This window comes from Maylandia zebra, unplaced genomic scaffold (genome assembly GCF_041146795.1).
Source record: "Maylandia zebra isolate NMK-2024a unplaced genomic scaffold, Mzebra_GT3a scaffold02, whole genome shotgun sequence".
In the NCBI taxonomy this organism is placed as follows: Eukaryota; Metazoa; Chordata; class Actinopteri; order Cichliformes; family Cichlidae; genus Maylandia; species Maylandia zebra.
The window spans coordinates 1,175,100-1,189,510 of record NW_027490032.1 but is presented as its reverse complement, the minus strand read 5'-3'; the positions used below and the strand labels follow the sequence as shown (position 1 = coordinate 1,189,510).

Genomic DNA, 14,411 nt, shown 5'->3' with positions numbered 1-14,411 from the left:
TGTAAGAAGGGCTTCACAATCCATCGACCTCGGCCATGTCATGCCGGAGCTTTATACTGTGTTTCCAGTCTGGGAAACCTGAGGCAGAGCTCTATAAAGTACATGCTCATCTATGTTAACACAATGCTGAGCTCCACTCTCTTGACTGCCCAGCACAGAGTCCTGACATCCACTCATTAGAACACCTTTGGGAGGAATTGGAGTGGAGACTACAACCCGGGCCTTTTTGTCAAACATTAGTGTCTAACCTTACAAATGGAAAAATTAAGAAAAATTCCTATAAACATGTTCCTAAACCTTGTGGAAAGAGTTCCCGGAAGAGATGAAACGGCAATAGCTGTAAATCATATTACACCAATATGAATTAAGAATGGGATTTCACTCAAGTTCACATGTGTGTGAGCGCACACAAAACAATACTTTTGGCAATATAGTGTAGCTTTGTGTGACAGTACAGGATGTAAAGCCTATTTGCACTCACCTGTATTTATAAGGTGGCATCCAATATCACCAGTGGATAGGAGTCGTGGCTTGGCAGTGTCTGGCACACGAATGGCAGATGCAAAGTAGCTCTGTTATATTGCAGGACATGGTATCAAAAAGAGAAGCCGACAATAACACAAGACTGCTTGTTGTGTAGTGTTTCAACACAGTAAACATCAGTATGCATCTGAGTGAATATTGTGTTCATCCAGTGTGTTATAGATATAGTAAATTAAGCAAAAAAAAATCGTTCAAAAACATTGGACATGCTAGGGATGTCATGCTCAATATTGATGTGTGGCTCAAAAAACCCATGTCAGGTGACCACGGGTAACTGAGGTTTTGGTGCATGTTGAGTCATGGCTTGCCCGCTGGTTTGGTTGCCAGAGTATTGAAAAATATTTATGATGCCACAAACTCCCAGACACACACACACACACACAAACTACAAGCAATTTCTCTAGGTCCAAGTGCTTTCTGTCTCACATTTGCACATGTTCAAACGCCAGTGACAATGTGTGACAATAGCAAAAGTGGCCATTGGGTGTCGCTGTTCAGATGGTTTTGAAACCTTGACTGACCAATAGAAGAAGAATGTTTGGTCTGGGGGACAGAGGCACTCTCCCGTCCCTAATGACAGAGCAATCATTATTTATTCCCATCTGGCAGACCTGATAGGGGGAAAAAATTAGTGAAGGAGGACAAAGAGAGAGAGAGCGTAAGAGAGAGAGGAAGCAAACGCAGGGGAGGGCCTACATACAGTTAGGGGAAGGGGGCGGGCTTTAGTTGGTGTCATTTAAAAATAAGAAAAAGAAATCTAATTACCGAGAACAGAAATAAAGAACACAACCATGCCAAGTAAGTAATATATATATATATTTATACATCTTTGTACTCTGATTGTATGCTTTGGTTGGTAACTGAGGGCTGGGTTTGGGATGATGACAGAGAGCAGAGTCTAAACTTTGATTTAGAAGTTGTGGCTTTATTATGTGCATCCCATGTCACAAGCATAGCAAAGGAAGAAGGTGTAAAATGAACATTAATGGCATCAAATATGAGCTAAAGCCTTACACAAACAGTGGAGCATGAACAATAATTATAGAGAAGAATTTGAATTTAAGTGTTAGAGAGCGCACACCTGTGTGGGTGGGGAATAGTTATGACTATTAGTTAATTGTTTAAATTCTGTTGATCTACTGGACGGTTGGCCATGTTGTTTCATAACCAAGAACTGAAGCCAAACCTGAAAATCTTTTATATTACGTTTAGTTTTCGGTTCAGTTTCAGTGACACCAGTTTCTCTATGATCGTGTTCAACAAAAGGCACAGGAGTCCTAAATATCCTAAAACTGCTTGAAATTTGAAAATTTCGATTGTGGATTTTTGAATGCTGATGTTTTAAGATTCAAAGCAAAAATAACTTTAAGACATGAATGATCTAAAAATGTTTGTGCATTATTCTTAAATCAACCAAATGCATTTACAGTCATGGCTCTAATTTGACAAATAAATGTTTTTGACAAATAAACGTGGGATTTCTCCCACTGATAACACTACGTCCAGATGAACAGAATCAACTTTTTGGGATTGAAAAATAAAAGTTTTAATGATTATTGTTTGTTTTTAAATGTTGCCTCAACATGTTCCAGACTTCGACATTAATTTAATGGGTTTAGGTTATTAATAATTAATAAAAGTATTGCATTAGCTTTTTAGAATAACAGCAATATTTATAGACAGTCCCTCATTTTTAGAGGTTTTAAAATGACTGGTCAGTTCCTGTGTTATTCTATTATAAATTAAGCAGATAAGAAGTGATCTTCTTGATGCATGCTCAATAAGGTAAGTGAATCCCCACAAGTTGATTCTGCTCATCTGGACGTAGCAAAACAAAAAAACAGAACAAAAAAAACCTCTGCTACATCCAGATGAACAGAATCAACTTTTGGGCACCTTCACCAGTATTTCTCCATTGCTCCCTCTTTTGCTTTCTTGGTATCATGGTATTATTTGCTTTATCAACAAGTAATGAGGATTTTAACCCTCACAGCTCGTCTGACTGTGAGTCCCAGCAGCTCTCAGTTCTTTAAAGGAGACTTTGTGTCTCTGAGCTGTGAGGAGGACGACAGCTCTGCTGGATGGACTCTGAGGAGAAACACAAGCAAAGGAAATACCACTCAGTGTGGAGATGGGTGGGGAACACCAGCTGGTTCTTCCTGTAAGATCAGTAACACATATCAAGTTGACAGTGGAGTTTACTGGTGTGAGTCCAGAGAGGGTCCCATCAGTAACATGGTTAACCTGACAGTCACTGGTAAGCTGAGTGTGTGGAGTTAGTGTTGATGAAGCTGTGTGTAAATGGATGAAATGCTGTAGTTTGTCTCTGTGTTGAGGTGGATCAGTGATCCTGCAGAGTCCTGTCCTCCCTGTGATGGAGGGAGATGACGTCACTCTGCTCTGTAAAACAAAGACCACTCCCTCCAACCTCCCAGCTGCTTTCTATAAAGATGGCTCCCTCATCAGGAAGCAGCCTACAGGTCACATGACCATCCAGCATGTTTCCAGGTCTGATGAAGGCCTCTACAAGTGTGACATCAGCGGTCATGGAGAGTCTCCATCCAGCTGGATCACTGTCACAGGTGACACACTCACCTGTCTGTGTTTCTGCAGCTTTCAACATTCACAATGTGACGACAACTTAATGACTGTGTTTGCTTTATTTTAGGGGAAGACACCACCACACCTCCACCTACATCCACACCTCCACCTACATCCACTCTTCCTGCATCCCTTTCTCCTGCTGTTGTCTGCATTTTGTCAGTTTTTGGATCAGTCTGTGTTATGGTCATGCTGGTTTTACTAACTCTACTGGTGAGGCGATTTGTTCTCAGAAAGCCTGAAGGTGAGAAGATTTCATATATACATATATATACACGTGTGTGTGTGTGTGTGTGTGTGTGTGTGTGTGTGTGTGTGTGTGCAATTTTGTTTATTTATATGTTGTTTATTTTTTATTTTGGCTCATGTCATCATAACTTGAAGAAGACGACGTCAGAGATGATATCAGATACAGTGAAATCAAAATCTCAAATCCTCATCAACAGCCAATGAGGCGGCGTAAAGGTGTGTGACTGTGTCTCTGTGTGTGTGTGTTTTCTAACAACATTCAAAAGAAGGAGAAAACTTGTTTTGATGGTTAATGTAAAGTGGCTAAAGTATAATATTATGTTGCACTTTTCAGGAGAAATATCTAAATAAGTGCTTCAGAGGAAAAATACTAAAACATTGAAACAGTAAATTTACCAACAGCACTTTTAAAAAGATGATTTTTAAACTGCAGTTTAAAAGAGACCGCAGATTTCAGGCTTAGAGCGAGAGCACTACAGAATTCGGGGTTATGGGTTTATTCTGATATATTTTGTTCATAGTGAATAGTGATGTGTCGGTCGCAAACGAAACGATTCTTAGAGTCGGCTCTTTGAAGTGAACAAAGGAGACGTGCTTCTTTTCTTTCTGTCTCTCTCATACTTTTTTTTTTTTTGCTTCACGCCGCACGTGAGTCTTGTGTTTGCACTGAACACAGGGCGGAGAGGCGGTAGTTACACTCCCAGTAGCACAGGAACAGGTAGGAGAGGGAGAAAGAGAGCCAGGGACAACAACGTCACATTAGAAAGGTATAGTAATCATCCACAACTATTTTCAGTTGCAGATGATAAAGGATTCAGAAAGTTTATCCATGCAGTGAATCCTACGTATGCAATTCCAAGCAGGAAAACTCTCTCCCAAAAAATCATCCCAGACCTATATGACAGAATATGCATCTTCTTGTTGTTTTGCATATTTTAATTTATATTTTATTGTGTTCTGGTTTGAAGTGTTTTATGTTGTTTCACTTTAAATTTGTTTAAAAGAAAAAAGCTGAAAATTTAAATAGTTAAAAGTTGAAATGTAAATAGTTGGTTTTTGTATTTTATATTTTATTTTTTACATTTTATGTGCAGTGACCAGTCAGAGCGGGCACACTCTGTTTTGTGTCATTCTTTTTAAACCCCTGTAGAACTGCAACCACATAAGCTAGCGCAACAATTTTTGGTTTTGCACATGAAACCGGAGGAGTTGTACTTGGAGGCCATCAGCTTGTCCTAAGTCACGGTTTCCGTCCACATAGGCCTTGCAAAAATTTTGTAAAAAGTATTTGCAGGAACAAAAATATAATATTCCAGAAACACGCTTTGCCAACCTGATCAGCTGTTTGTATCACTTCCTAACTGGAATAGACGTCAGCGCGAACTATCGCGTGTCCGCCATTATCTGCCCAAAACCGGAAGCAACATCATTTATGGAGAAAATGTAGTTTTTTACCTTCAGGGCCATATAAGTTACACTGGTGTTTTTAAAAGTCATGTTTGACTTTATGGTTTTCTGTATCGTTTCTGGGAGGCTTAGAACTCAAATCACACTGCTGGAACACACATGTTGTTTTTGTTTTTTTGCAAATTTGCATTATATTAATTTTCCGGTTTTCCTTCAGTATTCAGGAGTGTCTATGAAGACACTCTAAAAAAAAATTCCAGAGGTGGGAAACTACGTTGTCCAACTTTTTTGTATTTACAGTTTTGAGGGCTAAATCTCTGAAATTTCTCTAACTAGAAATTATATGAAAAAAATAAATAAATAAATAATAATAATAATAGCAAAAGGTAAGGAATTTCAGAAAAATTATGCATAGCTATAAAATATAAAATATAGTGTTTGTATTGGTGTTGTGCTTTTTTAAATGTAAACTTATCATATTTTACAAAAAAAAACTGTATGTGGTGGAGGGAAATGGAGATCAAACATATAATTTACTAAAAATATCCCATGGAGCTGAATTTTTATTTATTAAATTTTTTTGCAGACCTGTGTAATTAAAAGACTCTCTCTCTCTTTGCTCTCTATGGATAATATAGGAAGAAAGCTTTTGTGTGGTGGTAAAATCCTAGGTTATCCTGATCTTAAAAACCTTTAGCCTTGGCAAATGTTGAAGACTAGTTTCAGAAAGTCTTATTAGTAAATGCCTTGGAAATGCCTTTAATTTCTGTGACATATGCCTCTAGGTTTAATCTCTTTGATTGAGGGGACACAATAAAGCTCTTCTCTGTAGATGTTATCTTCATCAATAAACCCAAGGCACATCACTCTCCAGGCACTATTCACTTGGGAATAGTATTATATTGTGTTTATATATTTATTTTATTGTATTTGTAGTTTTTAAACATACTATAAGACGTTTTTAGTGCAGTAAAAATCAGACAAGGGCAGCATTAACGAAAAAAGCATCTATTAATAGAAAAAATGGATTATTCAGTGTATTCAGATACACAGCTGTCGTCATTTTTTAGGCACGTAACATTTCTGGACCCAAACCTTCATTTTACAGCTACTTGGTGACGTTTTTTCTGCTGGCTGTGTATTTGTCATCAGTGACATCAGTAGTGGCTCATCCTGCAGCATTCTTTGTTCTTGAGATGCTTTTAAAGAGTTGAGACATACTTCAAGATGACAAACTGATTGTTTTTCAGGTCACAGACAGGAAGGCAGAGATAAGGAGAGGACCTGAGATTACAAAACCAGATCAACACATTGTGTAATAGCAGAGGCCTAATACTAGAGGTGTAACATCGTAAAGTGTTCTGGTTATTGCAGGGACCAGACTTGTTTTGATGGTTGTGGACCATAGATTGCAGAAACTGCACCCTTCCACTACACACATGGTCTATAATTAATATCTTGTGGTTTAATTTCACATTAGCATGCAAATGAAATAATTCACTTTATTTATCTTAGATTAGGTTTGTTTAAGTGATGCAACCAAAACTTAGTCTATAAATGTTCACACTGCTCACCTGCTGAACCGTTCACACGGTTGTTTTTTACATGCTGGACTGCCTGTTTGTCAGCCTGTGGTTAGTCTGTTAACACAGCAGCTCTGTGGTTGTCCAGTTTCCTGTTTCTAATGAAACACCTCAACTGCTCAGGTTTCGCTGCAGGGCAGTAAAAGGGATTTTTAAACTCTGTATAGGTACAATACATTGACTAAAATATTCATTTTCAAAATATTAATTTTATGTATTAAAAAATAAAAATGTACAGTTCTGTTAATCATACCTGCCATCTGTCTTGCACCTCAGATAAGGTGCCTGCACCATCAGCACAAAGCAGCTGTTTCACTGCTAATTTGAATACTGGACACAAAAGCAGTAGCTGAAATGGTTTTGCATCATATTTAAAATATTAAAAGTAGTATAAAAATGACCATACTGTCTGCAGTGATGTCCTCTGTGTGTGTTTTATTGTGCAGAGACTGATCCAGCTGCAGTCTACTCAGCAGTGAGAACTGAAGACGTCAGTTATGGACAAATCACCATCAAAGAGAAGCAAAGAAAGCCAAAGAAAAGAGGTACAGCTGCGCTTCTTTGTCTTCATCATGGATAAGAATGCGAGGAAGAGTCCAGCAGGTGTTGAGACTCCTGTCTGGATCAGTCTGACACTGTTTACTAATTACTCTTAAGCTAAGCATCTTTATTTAAACAGGGCTGAAGTCCTGAAATAATTAACAGGGAAATGCATTAAAGTGCGAGGTCATCACAGTTTTTCCACCCCCAGAAACAAGTGATGCTGACACTTATCCCTTATGAGTTTCACAAAGCTATGTGCATGTATGCTTCAGCTTTATGCAGCTTGTGGTTACTGTACACACATGCACAAGTGTGATTTCCACTCTCATCTATAGAACAGAAAGCTCCAGCAACACTTGAAGCACAGACACCAAATTTATTGTCTGTTCAGACTTGTAAGGCCATCGCCTTATACTTATTAATCTCTTCTGTTCATCATGAAAGATGCATAATGTGAAGTTATGGCAGAAGCATAGAAAATCACTATTTGCACCAAAAGTTATGAAATCTGTAAATATCTGCAAAGAAGAAGCACAGCACAGTTTTTGCAGTTAGCAGAAATTTTGCACTTAGTGTGACGTACACGCATCCCATGATTTTTAGCATGTTTTCATTAAAACAGTGCTGTGATCAGTTGTCTGCTTTACATATAACCTTTAGTATCACTTCTGTTCTCTTCTTTCTTGACAGTGAAAGTGTTATTCCTATTTACACAATTTAAAAAAGTAAATAATCTAAATAGTTTTTTGTGTTGTTTCTAATGTAATGGTAAGTACCAGTATGACTACTGCACTGATGTCTTCTTTGTGTGTTTTATTGTGCAGAGTGTGATCCAGCTGGAGTCTACTCATCAGTGCGAACTGGAGACGTCAGTTATGGACAAATCACCATCAAAGACAAGAAAAACAGATCAAAGACCAGAGGTACAGCTGCTCTTCTTTGTCTCCATCATGTGTTTTTGTCCTTCATAAGGACGATATTTGTTGTAAATATTGAGATGAGCTGCAGGCTGTATGAGTACCTCAGAAACACCTCTGCTCATATGCATCCAGGCTTGTGTGATTTATTATTATTAACCTTTATTTAACCAGGAAAAGTCCCATTGAGATTAAAAACCTCTTTTGCAAGGGAGTCCTGGCCAAGAGGCGACAACACGTTGAAATTACAAAGTTACATACATATTATAAATAACAATTACATTTTAAAAACATTTTTCTCTGGCTCTCTCAATCTGGACTTAAAAGCATTTAATGAAATAAGATCTGCTATCTTCCAGTCTTTTTGCATCATGTTCCATGTGAAAGGGGCAGCATAAGTAAAAGCCCTCTTTCCCAGTTCAGTTCTGGCAAATGGAACATACATCCTTGCAACCATTCATGGGGTTTGATAATTTACTGATTGATTTACCATCCATCTGTTTTAAAAGTTGAAGGTTTTGAGAGCTTATTGCAGGGCAAACACAGGAAGACAAACTCAAATTCTCATGTATGACCAAGTTAAAATCAACATCTAATTTAACAGGCATGTCAGAGGCCACGTGGCAAAACTAAGTAACAGTTCCCTCTAAGCTGAGCGCGTGAGCAATCGCACACTGCTGACACAGTCTCCACACAGAAAACCAGCGGAATTAAAATAAGTACATGTGTTTACTTCAATTTCAATTCAGGCTGGATTTTTTTTGTGCGCAGTGCAGATTTTCTGTGTCAGCAGTGTGCGATTGCTCACGCGCTCAGCTTAGAGGGAACACTGGAACATTTAACATGTAAGAACTGTGATGAATTGTCCATATCATCATATTTAAAGCAACCCTGCTTTAAAAATGACATCATTAAGTCCTGACACTGAATCAAACTAACAGTGTCTTAGATAAAATGTTTAAATTAACATCATTTCTCACACAAATGCAATGAATTAAATTTATCATTTATGTGTTATTGTATAAAAAAGTCTGAGCATTAAATATATTTGATGGCTCTGAGGTGATTCACAATAACAGGTAACTGGAACCTGGATTGTAGCTCCATCAGAATCAGAATCAGAAAGACCTGAAATATATGACAGAGCAGCATGACGTTGAAGATAAGCACAGGGCACAAACAGGCAGTAAGAGTGAGATAAGAACCTGCAGAGCTGCTCTGTGTTGTTCATATGGATGTGTTCTGATGAAGTTAGAAGTTATTCTTTTTTTTTAGCAGAGTATCACAAAAAAAGGTTGGTCTATATGTCTGAGAGTAAGCTTAAGCATTATACTATAGACTATTACAGTTACAATCTTCATAAAAGCAACATTTTGCATTAACACCTGAATTTTAAACATCTATATTTACATATCTATAGCCTCCTCTTTCTGAAATGCTTTTTAAACCGTGAACTCAGTTAAAGCGTTTCATCAGAAACAGGAAACTGGATGACCACAGAGCTGCAGTAGAGTTTAGCTTAAAAAGTTTTAAAGATTGACTTCTCATCATAGTCCTGATGATAGTGTGTATATGTAGTGATAACGTATTGGTCTATACAGTACTCTGTGGTAAAATGAAACAGGAAAGATGACCACAGGGCCTCTGAAACCTGCTGGCAGTTTCTAAGAAATCTGATCATGATGCTTACTGGGAAATAACTTCTTTTAACACATCCTGTATACTGACACCACTTTCTATGTTTCACTTCCAGCACTCATGTCCTGTTAGACACTGTTGCTCATTATGCAATGACGTTACATACCTTTTAATTTTTGTAACCTGGTGCATACAGATGCACTCAGGTTGAAGACATGAGATTTATTTTTGTTTTCTTCTGGCTCACCTGAAGCACCAGTAGTGCACCAGTGACAGGCCTGTGGTAACGTCATCGTTAGTGCATGCAACAACAAATATGGTGACTATAAAGTAGAGTTAGATTATTGATCCTTATGCAGCCATGAGAAGACCACAGCCAACAAATTCTAAAGTCTGAAGATAAACTGATAGAACTGGATGCATTTACTTTTTTCCAGCACAACTTTTTTAAAAGATGAATTTCTTGCCAACTGTTGTTTTCACGTGGACACATTTTAATCACATTCAAAGTGACATCACAATGACGTGAATGTTTCTAGCTCTAGGTTTGAGTCTTGGGTCACCTTTCAGCCTGGACATTAAGCTTAGCACCAGGACTTTTTCATAATTAGAAATCCGAGGGCTAAATTTGGTCTGTTTTTATTCTTCATCTGGTCATACGATGGTTATTTGCGCCCATCAGGGAATCACAACTTGAGCTTTTACTGAGAAATACTTAACTCTCATCAGGCTCATCAGGTCAGTATCAGCAGAGGTTTATAGTGATTGTGAGACGTTACCTGTGATGAGGCACATGATCAATAGTGGGTCAGTGGGACAACTCCCACTAGGGATTAAATACTTGGGACTCTCCACAATTTGACTTTAGAACTGAAGAAGAAGAGACGTGAAATGTGAAGAAACGTGATGAAGTCCAGTCGCTTTCTTTCCGAGTTCCTATACAGACACAGAACCACACAGATGGTGTTTTTGGAGCTGTAAGAATTTGGACTGTTTTAACTGGGAACTGAAGGAGCGTTGAATGGGCTAATTGTGTATTTTATCATTTTAACAAGTGTTTACAACATAACATGGAACAAAAACAAAGCCTTAATTACAACCTTAAAAAAATTGTAGACCCTGAACAACCAAGACATCAACAATATAGAATTATGTTTCTTATATAGTTTTTGTAGGAGCAACTTCTTGAGCCACGCCTCTTTTTTAACATTTCATATGCAAGGAGATAGAAAATAAGAAGTGATTTTCTTGTAATGCATTAAAGTCTTGAGCAATAGTTCTCCAGGATCTCTGAAGACTTAAAGTTTTGTTTTGCACACTGGCTGCTTTTTCACTCATTTTCATCTTTCATCTTTCTAGTTTCCATTTTCAGAGGTACATTTCTCTTTTTGTTAATTTCTTAAGCCACTTAACAATCATTGAAGTACAAAAAAATCACCTAACTTAAGAAATGAACCAGTGTTGTGTTTACACATAAAAGAAACCAAAGCAAAACTATTTTTTTCTATTCGTCTATATGTGCACCAAAAAGCTCACATACACACAGCTTGTGTCCCATTGCAGACAACAAAAAGAAGGAAGACCAACTTTCTTAAATGTCCAGTGAGATTTATTATGCAGTCATCTATATTTATCTATATGTTTATTTTGGTTCATTTCAGCCAGTGGAGGGAAATCTGGAGGTGATGACATCACATACAGTGACCTCAAAATATTACATCATCACCAGCAGCAGCCAACCAACCAGAGCAGAGGTATTGTTTTGTGTGCTGTGTGTCTGTCAGAATAAGGAAGGTCGAGTCAATAAAAAATATCAATAAAAACTAAGGTTAAAGTGATCTCTCTGCTTTCAGCTCAGACAAGCTTCTCATGTATTTGCATCCATCCTTGACATTAATGCCATCTTATGCTATCAACAATTGCTTGTTGTCAAGTTTGCCTCCCATAGAGACTGTAGCATCTTCATTTCACAGGCGTTACTGTTAACAGTGGCTGGAGCTAAGATGCCAGCTGCTTTTACTGATTGTTTGCACGTTGTGGATAAGCCTCTAGTCTTTGGGGGGAGATTATCATGCTAGACAAGCTTCCTCTGGATCTACTTTCACTTGTCCTGAGATCAGCTGCAAGTCTTGCTTTGTGTGGAAACACAGCTAGGATCAGCAAAAAGAGGAGTTTCTATGTTTATCACAGATATTCTTTTTTTGAAAAACTGAAGGGGAACATTAATCTCTAGAATGATCATTTTTAAGGGCAGGGACTTAAACATTTAAGGAATCATTTCCCTTCTACACTAAAAGTGACATTGTGTGGTTGTTACATTTACAAGAGACAAACATGTAACTTGAACACAATGACTTTATGTTTCTATGGTGAACGTAATTAAATCATGTAGGATCTGCTTTCAACAACTTAAAACTAGTTAAATTTATTCATGTACAGCAAGAGTGCGTAACTGCCTGGATTTGCGATATCACAATATCACATGCAACACAGAAGATAGAACATACACACACCACATGTATGCTATCTCTATTTATTGTGGCTGAACCTGTCAAGGACAGAAAAGTAAAGAAAATTCGGTATCAATCAGCTTTCCTACTTTTTTTTTAGTTTGGATTGACAGTTTGATGGTGCAGTGTTTAGCACTGTTGCCTCAAAGCAAGAAGTTCCTAAGCTCAAATCCATCATCAGGCAAGGCCATTTCTGTGTGGAGTTTAAATAAACATTAAAAAAATCATTGAGTGAATTTCCACGCGGCTAAATTGCTTTATTTGAGCATTATGCAATTCTTTTATTCCAACTTTATGAACCAACTTCATTAACTCATGATGAGTGAACTTGTTTACTGCAGTTGAGTCCAACTGAATTCAGTTGAGTTGATCCAGCCCATGCAAATTGTGTTAGTCCAATAAAAGTACTTAATAGAAAGACATTTATTAATGTGGAAATCCTTTCCATGATTATTCTAACTTCATTTAAAGAGTCTCGATGCATGCTCAATCATGCAGATAAGTAAAAAGAGTTTAAAGAGTTATTCTTTGGAGTGATCAACAAAGTCAAATTCTGGTTGACATAAAATTGTCGTGTGCGTCTTTTTTTCCTCCAGTTTAATGGATTTAGGACACAGCTGTCATCTGTCCATCTGTACATCAGGGTTGCAGGAGGCAGGAGTCAATTCCAGCTGTCGTAGGGCCAGAGACACCCTGGTCACCAGTCTATCGCAGAGAGACAGACAACCTTTCACACTCACACATATGGGCAACTTAGAATCATTAACCTAATCCCACCAACTTGCATGTACCCATGGAGACACAAACATGGAGACTGTTTTGCTGTACGCCAGGGACGACAAGGTTGCTTCTCTGCAACTTTGAGCAGGGTAATGGGTCCTTACTGTCGTCTATTCAAACATGCTGATTGACTGTTCAGAGTATCCGGTACAGTGTATGTATTTTGTGACAAAGTTGAGTCTGTTTGGCATTTGGGTGCTGAACTTTATTGTAACACCCGGGCAAACAGCTGAAAGAATTTGGCCCCAGGAATCAGTGTATAATACTACAAATGATACAGTTTATTATAGTGATTGAATCCCTTGCTGTAGGTCTTGGGCAAATTACTTTGCCAAAGGACAATGTTGAAGTTTGGATTTATGCTCATATTTAATGATTTATGAGTCCCATGTTAACGTTCAATGTGAGCACAGGATGTGGTTTGAACTTAGTGAAGAGTTTGAATTTAAGGGAGGTGAAATTCTAAAAGTTCAGGCAGTCAGGAAGGAAACCACTGCCTGGTTGTTTTGCACTCTTTGGTCAGTTGCAGCCTTTTTGTTGTTATCCACAGAATCCACGTATTTGAGCTGCCCTGCTGGAAGTATTTTCAGATTTAGTCTTTCTTTGAGTTTGAATAGAACACCTAATAAAAAGATTACCTATATATGTGAATATGTTTCCAATTTGGATCCTCCAACTTAAATTTTCGTGGCGCTCATCAGTATGTTTTTTTTGAAACAGGGAGGCTCTGAGTCGCACTTCCTGGTTGGTCTATTTCACATTATTTGTGACAGTTTGGCTCCAAGACTATTAATGTGAAAATGTGGCACCACTGATGTGGATTTTTTTTTAAAAAAATATAAATGAGTGAGTTATTTTAACTGTGACTGGTCTCATATTGTTTGAACTGTGTGTTCTTGTGTTTTCAGAGCTTCCATCAAATCCAAATGTTGTCTATTCCTCACTGAAGAAATCTGCTAGTCCAACCTAACAACCAGCTGCTGGTCCACACAGGCCGTCAGACCAGAGGGCTTTCGTTATAAAACAGATGTGTATGTATTCTGTTTGATCTCTTCATTAAATGCACTCACAAAACTGCAGACAGACAAAGAAAAACTTAATGTGGTGATGAGACGTTTTTGTAAAGAAGCTCAAGTAAATGTATTTTTGTCACACTGCCTCTCTATGTCTGCAAGGCCAAAACAGAAACATTATACTATATGTATATGCTGTATATTATATAATCTATAACTGATAAATAAACACAACGCAATGTATTTAAAATAATCAGTAACTTGTGGGACCCTGCTGTCGTCTCCACAGCAGAAATCTGTTTTTTTGTGCAGGATCAATAAACTTTGGTCGGACTTGTTGTTCTTCTCGTGTGGTTCTGTGGGTTTCATGAAGCTCTCTGATGGAAAACATGAGTTGCTGTGGCTAACCCATGCACGTCTCCACAGAGCAGATAGAAAACAACAAATATCAATAAAACCACAACCTCAGACTGAGAGCAGCACTAACATCACTCAGTGGCTGGAAACTTCACACAAAAGCTTGAGAAGCTCGTATGTGTCTGTGTACAGTAAGTTTAGATTCAAGGAAATGAAATATGTGAGACTTTAGATGCTGTTTGAAATAAATACGTCTCCATCAACAGATAT

The 14,411-nt window shown here is 37.9% G+C and overlaps 1 protein-coding gene across 1 annotated transcript; it reads left to right on the top strand.

Moving 5' to 3' along the window:
• Positions 1-1,228: 1,228 nt before the first annotated feature.
• On the top strand, positions 1,229-14,122 carry LOC112430759 (uncharacterized). Its single transcript, XM_076881063.1, has 9 exons — positions 1,229-1,341; positions 2,537-2,800; positions 2,880-3,125; positions 3,212-3,388; positions 3,529-3,609; positions 6,830-6,928; positions 7,751-7,849; positions 11,143-11,235; positions 13,680-14,122. The coding sequence occupies exons 1-9, from the start codon at positions 1,335-1,337 to the stop codon at positions 13,739-13,741; spliced, it is 1,128 nt and encodes a 375-aa protein (XP_076737178.1). The 5' UTR covers positions 1,229-1,334; the 3' UTR covers positions 13,742-14,122.
• The last annotated feature ends 289 nt before the right edge of the window (positions 14,123-14,411 follow it).